Below are 12,616 nucleotides of genomic sequence, written 5' to 3'. Positions count from 1 at the left end.
AAATCTGTATTTGTGTGGACGGGCTCTGAGTTTATTGTGACTCTGCTGTTGTAAACATTGCTGTTCACTAATTCTTGAAGGCACATCCATCCTCATGTTTATCTGTGAGTTGGATGCTTTTGTCTTTGTGTTTGTGTGTTGAAATATCACAAAATTAAAAAAACAAAAAAACAAACACCTAACTAAATGAAAACTTGGAGAAATGAAAAGTTTGAAATTGATGTGTGTGTCAGTTTAATATTTAAAACATGTGACTGAACAGCAGCTGTGTGAAACAGGTTGCAGCCCATGAGCTGACAGGACAAACCACTGATTTTCGATCAGTTAGTGTGACGAAAGAGGTGGAGACACAGACAGTTACAAGAACTGTTTCCTGACACAGCATTTGTTTAAGAAAGAACAAAAGAAAGGAAGGCTGTACTTTTATTTTTATTATTTTAACGTAATGACGCTCAGTATCCAGAGATAAGGAGATGTCACAGGTACCAAGTGTCCAGATAATCTGCACCTTTAGTGCATCGTCCAGTAACCATGACAACCTGGAGTTCAGCCCCTGGAAACTTGAAATGTCATGACATGACTGAATGCTTTGATCAAAAGTTCAACAATTGCGGAAGTTCAAACCGTTTCTAAAAGCAGAGCTGCTGATTGGATCTGTACAGATCAAAGTGTAATTAAGGAAGCAGAGAGAAGCAGGAGGAAGCAGAAGATTACTAGCCTCGTAAACCAGCCTCTCGCGGAAATGAATTTCATTTCATTTCTCGGGAGAGTCTGGCCTCATCCCCCCTCTAAGCGTTTGGGGTGGGCGGTAGCTGGGCGGGAGTAGTAGCAAAGACGGTTTAATATCTTTGGTAGTAGCGTTGACAGACAATCCCATTCAGCCAATCAGCAAGTTGGTGTAGTGACGGGGCTTTGCACCAGTCGGTCCCTGATTGGCCAACGTGCTGTGTCAATCACCCTTCTGAGGGTTTCAGTCCAAACGCTTAGAATGGGGATGAGGCCAGACTCTCCCGAGAAATGAAATGAAATGCATTTCCGCGAGAGGCTGGTTTACGAGACTAGAAGATGATATGATACTGGGAACTTTTGTGACTTTCTGTTCCTTGTTTCATTCTGAGATGAAGCATGTAATCAAACCTCCCGACATCACTGTGGGAGGACGAGTCAGTCTAAAGTTGACCTGTGATCACTGAGCGTCCATGTCTGGCTCAACACCACAGCCTGGTTCTCACCTGGTCCGAACAGGACATTGGACGGTCCACTGCTGAAGTGGATGTAATGATTATAATAATAATAATAACTTTATTTATTTCAAAGACACAGTTTCAAGGCGCTTCACTATAAAACAACCAATGAGAAGAGACTGAAAGTGAACAGAAAGAGGAGGGAAACAAACAATGAAGCTTATTGTAAGCCTGACATGGACCTTTATTGCTGCCGACATTATTACTCACAGATAGATGAGGTAATGATTCTGAGGGAGGGACATTCCTAAGGTGTGGTGAGTTTTACTGAGAAATACAACAATGGCATTTGTTAATCAGGAACAATGAGGTAACAGGATGTTGAGGAAGGAGACTGCTTTCATTTTGAAATAGTTTATGTTAAGGAATTTTTTCCTGCAGGTCATGTGATAACTTTACTTTTTGTTTCTGTATGTCGTCTGGGGCCATTTAGTGGCTTTTCTGGTAAGCAACCGGAACCAGGGCGAGAGAGACAGGCTTTTCCCCTCAAAATAAAAGTACCAATCTAATAAAAATGCCGTGAAACTTTATAATTTAAATAATATAATTTACAAGAAAATCCCTGAGCCATTATGTTAACCAACTGTATTACAAGTTATTGTCTATTTTAACTCGTTTTATTTTGGTGAACACTTTTACTTTGATACATTTGGTGAATTCCAGATTGGCTCTCTAGACCAGAACCAGAATCCAGACAAAATTCAGAGTGAACAGACACCAGGCTCTTCTCCTCTCTGTATGAAGAGCCTACCATGTCTTTAACTTCACACATAACTCAGCTTTTCCTCATTCCTATGAAGCCGTGTAATTCACAGGCACTAACACATTCTTCCTCATAATTATCTTATCCTTGTTCCTCCTCTAAAGGTTTCCCATAAAACATGGCATTTAAATATCTGTGTGCACACAAATCCACTCAAAACGACTCTAAAATCTGGAGTATATCCAACAGGCCTGTAGGTGGCGCAAGAAACAAAGAAAAAAACATGGAAAACTTGACGTAAACAAACTCCAAACATTTATAAGTCAACTAAACGTCAGTGCAGATATGACGATATCTTGATAGTATAGTTGAGATAGACAGGAAACGGGAAGCAGAGAGAGGGGGAGTGACACGCAACAAATGGCACCCAACGCGGGATCCAAACCGGGGCCGACTGCAGCGAGGACTGTGCCTCTGTACATGGGGCGCCTGCTCTAACCACTACGCCACACGACGCCCCAAGGCTTTATATTTTTCTGGGCAATGAGACATGGGGGTGTTTAAAAGAAACACAGTCGCTCTCAGCAGAGGCGTTGCACTGCTGGTAAAGGTGTTGCAGTTTGACAAGAAGCTGCTCAACCGAGGCGTCAAGCAGCACAGCAGGTTGAGCAGGCCAGAGGTGTTACTCCTCTCTCTCTGCATCAACATTTCCTGTTCCCTCTCGACTGCACTATCTAATAAAAGCGATAAAACGCCCAAAAAATATATATATAAAAAATAAAGAAGAAGAAGCTGCTCAACCATCAGGAAGTGGCAGGTACTGAACTCACAATTCTCTGCTACATAAAGAGTCATTAAAATCTGCATCAGTGTCAAACAGAAATAGAAAGAAAAACCCACGAATACCTGATAATTATTAACATTTATTGTTTATTCTTTGACTATGAACTGCTCTTAGTCTGACTCATCAGGGTTCTGAGCTCTCAAACCCTCCACCACGGTAAGGTGGCAGTTCAAGGAGGGGTCACCACAACGCACAGCTGGACTCTGCTGCTTATGTGTCCTGTGTCGTGCAACAACAACAACTACAGCAGCAGCAGCAACAACAAGGATCAGAGCTGCTGCAGATCCACCAACGACTCCTCTGCTCCAGGTGAGTCCTTGAACTTCTCCTGCAGAGAGAAAAAGTTCAGTTGTCAGCCGTCAGGGAGGAGATGACCTACTGTTTCCTACAAAGTCAACATCAGCAACAACATCTGGACAAAACACGAAACATCAGGTTCAGGTTCATTAAACAACCAAGGAAGCACCAAGACTCACCAGAGTCTGGACTCTCTGTAACCTCGTAAACCAGCCGCTCCCGGAAATGCAATTCATTTCATTTCATTTCTGAGGGAGAGTCTGGCCTCATTCCCCCTGTAAGCGTTTGGGGTGGGCGGGAGTAGAAGCATTGACAGACAACCCCATTCAGCCAATCAGCAAGTTGGTGTAGTGACAGGGCTTTGCACCAGTCGGTCCCTGATTGGCCAACGCGCTGTGTCAATCACAGCGGCGACGCTGATTGGCTCGGCCTTCTGAGGGTTTCAGAAGCGCCAAACGCTTACAACGGGGATGAGGCCAGACTCTCCCTCAGAAATGAAATGAATTGCATTTCCGGGAGCGGCTGGTTTATGAGGCCAGACTCTCTGACCCAACCCACTAAACAAAGTAAAAAGAATCTTATTGTTTTTTTCTGTTTTATAACCCAAAGACACACATGGATTTAATTCGGAAAACTTTGCGGTAAACCTGAGGGACGTAAGGTGCACCGTCATCAACAACATCTGGACCAAACACAAACACTCTCAAGTCTTCTTACTCACCTGAGTCCTTCTCCACCACCAGTAGCTCGATGGTTCTGCTGACTGACTCTCTTTTCCTGCGCCCGTTGTTGTTGATGGTAGAAACGTAACACTGGTACGTCCCGGTGTCGTTGGAGGTGACGTGGTTCACGAACACGGACACGTCTCCGTCCTTCATCGTCGGGTCTCTCAGCTCCACTCGGTCCATAAACGACGGATGCTGGAACTTCCTGTACTCCCGCTCATCTCGGTAGAAGTAGACGTAGCCGTCCGAGTCCAGGTCTGCTCTGCTCCACTCCACCAGGGAGATGACACCCGGTCTGGGGCTGTGACAGTCCAGGAGGACGTCGTCTCCAGGCTTCACCTCCTTCACTGTGTTCAGACCTGAACACAAACAGGAAAGAGCTCCGTTCAGAGAAAAGCAGCTGATGGTGAACAGGTCCATATCCACATGACATGACTCTCAGGCCCCGTTTATACGTAACCGGTTATTTTTAAAAACGGAGACATTAACCATCATTTGCACCCTCCATTTAGACACAAACGGAGAAATCGCCCCTGAAAACAATGCTTTTTTAAAACTCCGGCCAGAGTGGAGATTTTGGAAAACGTTTGCATGTAAACAGAGAAAAACAGAGATTTGGGTAACCGTAACCATATTACATAAAATAAATAAATAACAATAATGATAAAATTTAATGCAGACTGATGTGTTCATTGTAAAACATTTATTTATTGTTGTGACGTTAAATGGGGTGATTTCTGTACAGAGTCCCGAGGCTGGGCTGCTCTTCTGTCCAGTAACAGTTAACACACATGAAGCTTCACTTTTCATTCAAACAAACTGCTACTGCCACAATTGTTAGATTTCATCAATGAGACCAACATTTATCTCCTAAAAATAATTTAACCAGCCGGTGGTAAACCTCAAAAAACCTGCGGGTAAGTTAATTAGCGATCTTTCGAAAAAAAAGAGCGAAAAAGTGCTTATAGAAAGATGATCATGTGTCTGTCTGATCAGCTCTGTCTTGACCTTAAGATCGTGGGTTTGATTCCCATGTTGACAGAGATGGCAAAACCGGCCGTAGCTCCCGTGGCCCTCTCAAAACCGTTCACCGCTCCTACACGTCGTAGTAAGCCGACGAAAGTGAAAGTAAAGTCCACGACTTGGTCGGTAATTTCAAGACAATACACCGTCAGCTCATTAGTTATTTTCTTCCTTGTGTTCAGACAATAAAATCAAGAAATATGTACCGCAGTGAAGTTAGTTTTAAGTTGGATATTTGACAGACATTCGCTCCTTCTCAATACATTAAAAATTCATATAAAATACTACATGTGTTTAAATGCCATAAAAACAGGTGTGTGTCATAGAGGAGGCTTAGCTCTACCATCCTGTGTTGATTTTGAGTCAACAGGTCACATGAATTCTTAATTTATTTTATACTGTAAATATGAGCATTAGACCTATAGCTCAATAACTCCCAGGTCATGTGACCTGTTGACTCAAAATCAACACAGGATGGTAGAGCTATCCTCTATGACACACACCTGTTTTTATTGCATTTAAACACATTTAACACTAGAACCGCCAACACTCCATGTACTCCTAGAACCGCCAAGAGGTCATTTTGACCTCCATTCATTCTAATGCAAAAATGCTAAATGGATTGCATTTATACAGCCATATACATTATATAAGCAGCCAGACACACAACTCAAAACACTTTATAGTAATGCTTCACATTCATATACATACACATACTTTACAAAAAATAACAATAGTCGTTGCTAGGCAACCAATATAGATGACTCTTTATTTTTCTATTTTTCGAACAGTGTGTGTATATAAAAATTTTCAAAATAGTTACAAATTTCTGAATTCATGTCCATTTCTCATGAGAGCAAGGGACTGTCATGTCCTGTTATGTTCAATATTTATGAGTAATGTTCATTTGTTATCTGTTTGACACCTGTTTTAACTGTTTGACAACTTTCTAATATCTGAACTCCTGTTGTGTTGTGGGATGAGGTCAAAATGACTAACTAAATAACTAACTATCTAACTAACTAACTGACAAACTGAGTGACTAAATGGACATTCTTTAGCCCAGATTGCAATGATTGGAAAATCTTTTTTATAATTTTTTATATACACACTGTTCGAAAAATAGAAAAATAAAGAGTCGTCTATATTGGTTGCCTAGCAACGACTATTGTTATTTTTGATAAAGTATGTGTATGTACTGTATATGAATGTGAAGCATTACCATAAAGTGTTTTGAGTTGTGTGTCTGGCTGGCTTTATAATGTATATGGCTATATAAATGCAGTGCATTTAGCATTTTTGCATTAGAATGAATGGAGGTCAAAATGACCTCTTGGCGGTTCTAGGTAAAATCACTCTTTTTTTCGTTCTCTTTTATACTAGAATCGTGAAAACGCATAAGATGATGAAGAACACACTTTTAGGAAAAGTCACCGACTGGGAGACATAGGGTTTTTACGCAAACAGAGTTACGTGCATTTTAAGAAGCGAGAGAGGTCAAAATGACCTCACGGCGGTTCTAGTGTTAATATTTCATATGATTTTTTAAAATATATTTTATACTGTAAATATGAGCGTTAGAGCTCAATAACTCCCAGGTCATGTGACCTGTTGGCTCAAAATCAACACAGGATGGTAGATCTAACTCTCCTCTATGACACTCACCTGTTTTTATTGCATTTGAACACATCTTATATTTTCTATGAATTGTTAATGTAGGCTATTGAGAAGGAGCGAATGTCTGTCAAATATCCAACTTAAAACTAACTTCACTGGGGTGAAATGTGTTACCTGCTTGACAGTTTCGACTGTGACTCCAGTCTTCCTCAGAAGTGTCTCACAGTCGAGATGAAACTGTCAAAGCAGGTAACATCAGTCTTGATTTTATTGTCTGAACACAAGAAAAAAAAAAAACTAATATAAACGAGAAGACAAAATGAACATAATCAACCTACACCGTCAGCTCCCTCTTTTCACCTCTGTCATCCCTCCACACACGCAGACACACACAAGCTCAAGGGGACCGAGGCGGCGCGGCCCGACACGGGGGCACTCACTCACTCACTCACTCACACCTGTCTCATGTCTAATAATAATAATAATAATAATAATGGTGTACATTTATATAGCGCTTTTTTTTTTTACTGTCTTCCTTGTCTGCTCTCAAGTCGTGTGAGTGTTATAGGTTTTCTCTCTCTCTGTCTGTCTCTCACTCACTCACTCACTCTCTGAACAATCACACGACGCTTTTCAGCTTTTTTTTAACAATCAAACACTTTTTAAACGACTTTGAATGATACACCCCAGTGAGTCTCACCTTGATCTGAAGCTTCAGTGAAGTGAAGAAGCAGGAACAGGAGGAATAAAACCATAGTAGAAACGAGTGGAGCTGAGAGACCACGAGGATGCTGCTGCTCTCATCAAGTCTGATCAATAGAGACTGAACATCTTACTTTCTGTCTCATCAAGCGTGTCTGAACAGCTGTCCCCTCCCTCACACACACATAGCTGGTTGGACAATCATCCCTTCACATCAATCATTCATTCATTCAGAAACCGTTGGAAACTGTGGTTCTTTTTGGTTTAGTCAAAAATACAAATTCACAAGAAACTCCAACATGTTGACCTTATTGCTCTAAGTCCCGTCTGGTCTCTGTCAAACCACTGTCCTTTATGCACCAACTAGCTGGGTGAAGAGTGGAGATCACCGACACCACACTTGACTCATTCTCTCTCTCTGTGGTGAGGTTGTGGTCTGCTTTGTTCTGCCCCCTGCTGGTCATGATGCGTCACTGCAACATCTGTAACACCTGTAGTCTGATGGGAAACTCCTGCCATCTGTCCTTCTCTTCAAGTGTTCAAATGTTTTAGATGCAGATGTTCAGTTTGGACTTGTGTGATTCTTTCTGGTTGCAGAGAAGTCTCCTGATGCTGAAGTTCAACATCATCATCAACCCTGATGAAGCTCACTAGAGCTGAAACCCGTTGGTCTTCGCCTTTTTAACCTTTTATATTTGTATCTGGCCATGTTTATTAAATAAAGCCATTTAAACTTCTTGTCAAAACAGAGCTCCCTTGGTATTTTTCAAATCCATTGTGGCACCCTCACCAAAGAGCACCTGTTCTTTTCTTTTTTTTCTGTTTTTTTTTCACTCTAAATTCCACTCAGAGCTTCCTCATCCCTCTTCATCTCTCTCCTGGTCCAGATGTTGTAAAACCACCAGCCAGCTGTGTAAAGTATAAAGTGCAAGATTTTAAAGAGACTGAGCTATATTTCACCAAAATCTAAACTCTGACTTCTAAGTAATCTGCAGGGCACAGCTTGGTTGTCGCTCGCTGAATGATGAATTTTTCCATTAAATGCTGAATCATTTGATTCATATCAAATCTGTAAGATATTACAGGTGTAAAGTCAAATCCCTGGATCAAGTTAAACCACTTTTTATGAGTCTGGCATGTTCACACATGTTCACATTAACTCACCCAAAGAGAACACACATGAAACAAACATTTTCAAAACCAAATGCCACACTCACATGACATTTTCACAGCTTTATCAACGCTTTCAGTGTGAAGTACAAAACCATTACAAACTCTGATCAGCATTCCTGATTCTACCACATGATTTGAGACAAACCTGGGAGCTGTGTTCAACAAGTCTGGACGCAAAGTCAAGGAGGAAAAAACATCAGTATAATGTCTTGAAATGTTTCACTTTTCTATCTCCATACAAGAATAATAAACATATCATCATGTGCCTTGTTCTGCCCCCTGCTGGTCATGACTGTGTCACTGCAGCATCTGTAGTCTGATGAGAAACTCCTAGCTGACATCCGTCCTTCTCCTCTGGTTTTAGATGCAGATGTTCAGTCTGGACTTGCTTCCTGACGTCCAACATCATCTCTCTCCTGCTCCAGATGTTGTTAACTACCAGCCAGATGTGAAGAATTCATCCCACCAACACAACGAGGTGATGATCTTTTATCTAAGTGTCCTGGATGATGGACTCATGGCTCGTTACCAGAGAAAGGAGACAGGCTCAGTGTCATGTGGGTGTTTTATCAGCTCTTATTTATCTGATGTAACAGTTAAAAAACAGTGGATCTGATTCACTTTGTTTCATATTTTCCTGAAAAGTTCAAAATAAAAACTGTGATTTTAGTTTATATAGATTGATAGATAGAATGTTTTAATCTAAAAAAAACAACAACAATGACGATCTTGAACGTTCACTTTTGCTGTTGTTTCGTTCACACTCACTGATACTTGGATACGTTAATAAACCATCCTCATGTTTATCTGTGAGTTTGATGCTTTTGTCTTTTTCACAACAGATTAAAAAAATGAGCTCAATTAAAAACAGCAAAAAATAACAATAACACCAAATAATGACAGGATGTGATGTGTGTCAGCAATGTTAATTCATTCATTCGAGAAAACATTAATACATGGTCTGTAATAGAGGTCAAATGTTATAAAACAGCAGTTATAAAAGGTTTTTTTAATTAAATAACAGTTGTTTCCATTGTTTTACATGTCTGAAATTGACTAAACGTGAATTGAAAGAATAAAATACAGACTGAGGAGAAGTTATTCCAGCAGGGGGCAGCACATGACCTCACACAGCCGACTGCTGGTTCCTGTGGGTGTGATATTTGAGGATGTGAGAATGTGAAACTATTTGGGTGTAGAAATCTTATCATACTGACACACACACACACACACACATACACTCTCCCTGGAACAATGTTAATAAATTGTGTGTGTGTGTGTGTGTGTGTGTGTGTGTGTGTCTCATTCCCTTGGCAATTATTAAGTTTCAGTCGTGCATTTCAAGCCAATAGCAGCTGTGAAAGACTGTTGGAATGACCTGCAATATAGATTACCAGGGTGGGTCTCCCACATGGCAGGAAAGAGCGTTGACTCCTTGGCCACACAATGTGCTCCAACATCCTTAAAGCTACAGGCTCCTACTTTTTTCTACCACATACGTACAAAATAATAATAGAAATACAAAATGAATTATCAATGTTTGTGTGCAACAAAAATAATAGTGCAAATGTGAATTAAATAATAATTTAGTTAATGCAATTAAATCATGAAACTAATATCAAATCCAAAATATACTCAATCATGAACTGAAATTACCATGAAATACTTCTCTTCCTCAACCAGCCTGAAAATTACAAACACCCAAATATAATAAGAGCCTTCAAAAAGAGATATTTCCATGATATGTCACTTCAAAAAGTCATATATTGATAAAAAGTTCCTTTTAAAGAGGGCATATTATGGAAATATCATCATATCAGCAGCCAACTCACGTTAAAGAACAACAACAGTTTCAGTACAGATCAGTTGGCGCTGTTGTTGGTGTGTTTTGACGTCATGTTTTAGTATTATCTCGCCTTGCTTGGAACTTGGCTGAGCTAATACCAAGAAAGTACCAGGTAACAGCCAGAAACTTTCCCTGATGAAAATGATTTTTTTTTTAAAACAAAAGTTCAACATCACTTCCTTGTGGGAACTGACAAGTTCCACTTATTCAAAGAGCAAAACGCCCAGTTTGATTAGCTAACTGCTTGTTAATAAGTGTTAATAACAATCTAAAATGACAGATAAGAACTGTTACCTGATACAGAATATAAAATGATAAACAAAAGTGTTTCAGTGCTGCAGGTTCATTCTGTCAGCTTTCAATGAGATCTATCAGAAAGAAAGAAAGAAAGAAAGAAAGAAAGAAAGAAAGAAAGAAAGAAAGAAAGAAAGAAAGAAAGAAAGAAAGAAAGAAAGAAAGAAAGGCCTTACTTTTATTTTGTTATTTCATTCATTTCATTTCATAAATTTGTCGTGGACTCACTGATGGTCCGCATTTTAAAAATAAAAGAACAGCAACATTGAATGATCGCACCAGGCGACACACATCACACATGTGAGACAGGTACACAGCAAACAATACATGTCAATCGTCAATTACCCGTACTGTTACAGCACACAGCAGCATAAAATATCAATCAATCAATCAATCAATCAATCAATCAATCAATCAATCAATCAATCAATCAATCAATCAATCAATCAATCAATCAATCAATCAATCAATCAATCAATCAATCAATCAATCAGATTAGAAAATAAATATTTTAACTGAAGTCACTGGCACCAACAGTCCAGACAATCTGCACCGACATGACTGAATATTTTAATCAACAGTTCAACACAAAGGAAGTTCAAACTGTTTCTGCTGATTAGATGTGTGCAGACCAAAGCGTTGTGTATGTAATTGTGTAGATGAAGTGTCATAGTACTGGTACTGACTGTAGTTCAGAAAGAGAAAGTGATTATCTGACAGGAGGATCTGTTCCTGTAAATCATGTGATGCTGCTGGGAAATTTATTCACTTTCCCTATCCTGCGTTTCCTTCCTCCCTCTCTGCCTCCCATTTCCTGTCTCTCTCTGAACTATCCTGTCAATTAAAGGCAAAAAAGCCCCTAAGATATATATATATATATATATATATATATATATATATATATATATATAAATCTGAAGCAGAAATTAGAGCGAATTCTGATGAAGCTGTGGTCAAACCATTGGACAGAGTTGTGATCGCACAACTCTGTCCAATCTTTAACCACTGTGGGAGTCAGTAGTTGCATTGTGATTGTTAGAGAATAATTTCACTTCCCTATAGATAATTTGTGTAGTTACAGTCCCACAGTTTGTTTGATTGTTTGTTTATTTTCACATATCAAAGTTAAAAAAGTTGTAACATATAAAATCCAAAACAATGTGAAGGGGAATGTCAAAAAACCCTCCAGGGGCTTGCAGGGCGGCGTTCTCCAGCTACAGTTCTAAGCTAATGAGCATAGCTACATTTGTGAGGTACAAAAATCGTTCATACATAATAAATACAAACATGGTTTAACATGATTTAACATTGTACAATGCAATACAAAAAGCTTGATAAACATATGATACGAAATATAAAATAATCCCAGTTTAGATAGGCAGACTATGTGGGAAGTATTGACTGGTTAGCAGGAGAGACTTTAGTGCTCTCCTAAATTGTTGTAAAGATAAATCAAAAAAATGTACAGGTAATAAATTCCATATTCTTGGTCCACGATAAAGTAACAGAACTGTGATTGAGAGGTACAGCAATATTGGGTTCTAAGGTGGCAAGAGTTACGTGTGGAATAGGTGTGAAATTGATAGTTGTATGCAAATATATAATGAAAAGACAGTGATCATCTCTGAAGCAGAACAGGACACATGTGGTCCAGACCGGCTCTGTTGACAGTGTCAGACTGACCAGAGAGAGGAGGGAAGAGAAACTGAAGCCAAAGTTTCACAATGACCTCTTCACTGGCCTCACGATTCGATTTGATTACGATTCACCAGTGTACGATTCGGTTCAATTCGATTATACGATGCAATTCGATGCATTATATCCCCAATTTTCTATATTGCTACAGAGGACATGTCTGTATGATGATACAAATCAAGGTGTGTGGGACATTGAAACATCCTGAATGCTATGCTATCTAACAGCTGTGTTGTTACTCAATGGAAGGGAAGGGAAGTTCAAGTTCCTACAATAGTAGCGTTTACAGTCATTCAGGTGTGGCAAGTACTGAGTAAATTCCCAGAAGTTGCTTCATTTTTAAATACACAGCATGAGGAAACCAGCTGGAACCTGTCGTACCAAGATTGTTCTGTAATCTTAATTCAGCTTCAAACACGCCATCGTTTCTAGAAATATCTGATCCACTGAAAA

At 39.7% G+C, this 12,616-nt stretch overlaps 1 protein-coding gene across 1 annotated transcript; it reads right to left on the bottom strand.

The window, feature by feature from the left end:
* Positions 1–3,059: 3,059 nt before the first annotated feature.
* On the bottom strand, positions 3,060–7,326 carry LOC146968377 (uncharacterized). The gene is made up of 4 exons (XM_085760500.1): positions 7,154–7,326; positions 3,810–4,172; positions 3,181–3,203; positions 3,060–3,119 (listed from the first exon to the last, which is right to left on the bottom strand). The coding sequence occupies exons 1-4, from the start codon at positions 7,206–7,208 to the stop codon at positions 3,060–3,062; spliced, it is 501 nt and encodes a 166-aa protein (XP_085616626.1). The 5' UTR covers positions 7,209–7,326.
* Between the last annotated feature and the right edge of the window lie 5,290 nt (positions 7,327–12,616).

The sequence above is a fragment of the Trachurus japonicus genome, chromosome 18 (assembly GCF_045865225.1).
Source record: "Trachurus japonicus isolate A0001 chromosome 18, Traja_1.0".
NCBI classification, from domain to species: Eukaryota; Metazoa; Chordata; class Actinopteri; order Carangiformes; family Carangidae; genus Trachurus; species Trachurus japonicus.
Note: the sequence above shows the minus strand (reverse complement) of the source record. Positions and strands in the feature narration are given on the sequence as shown.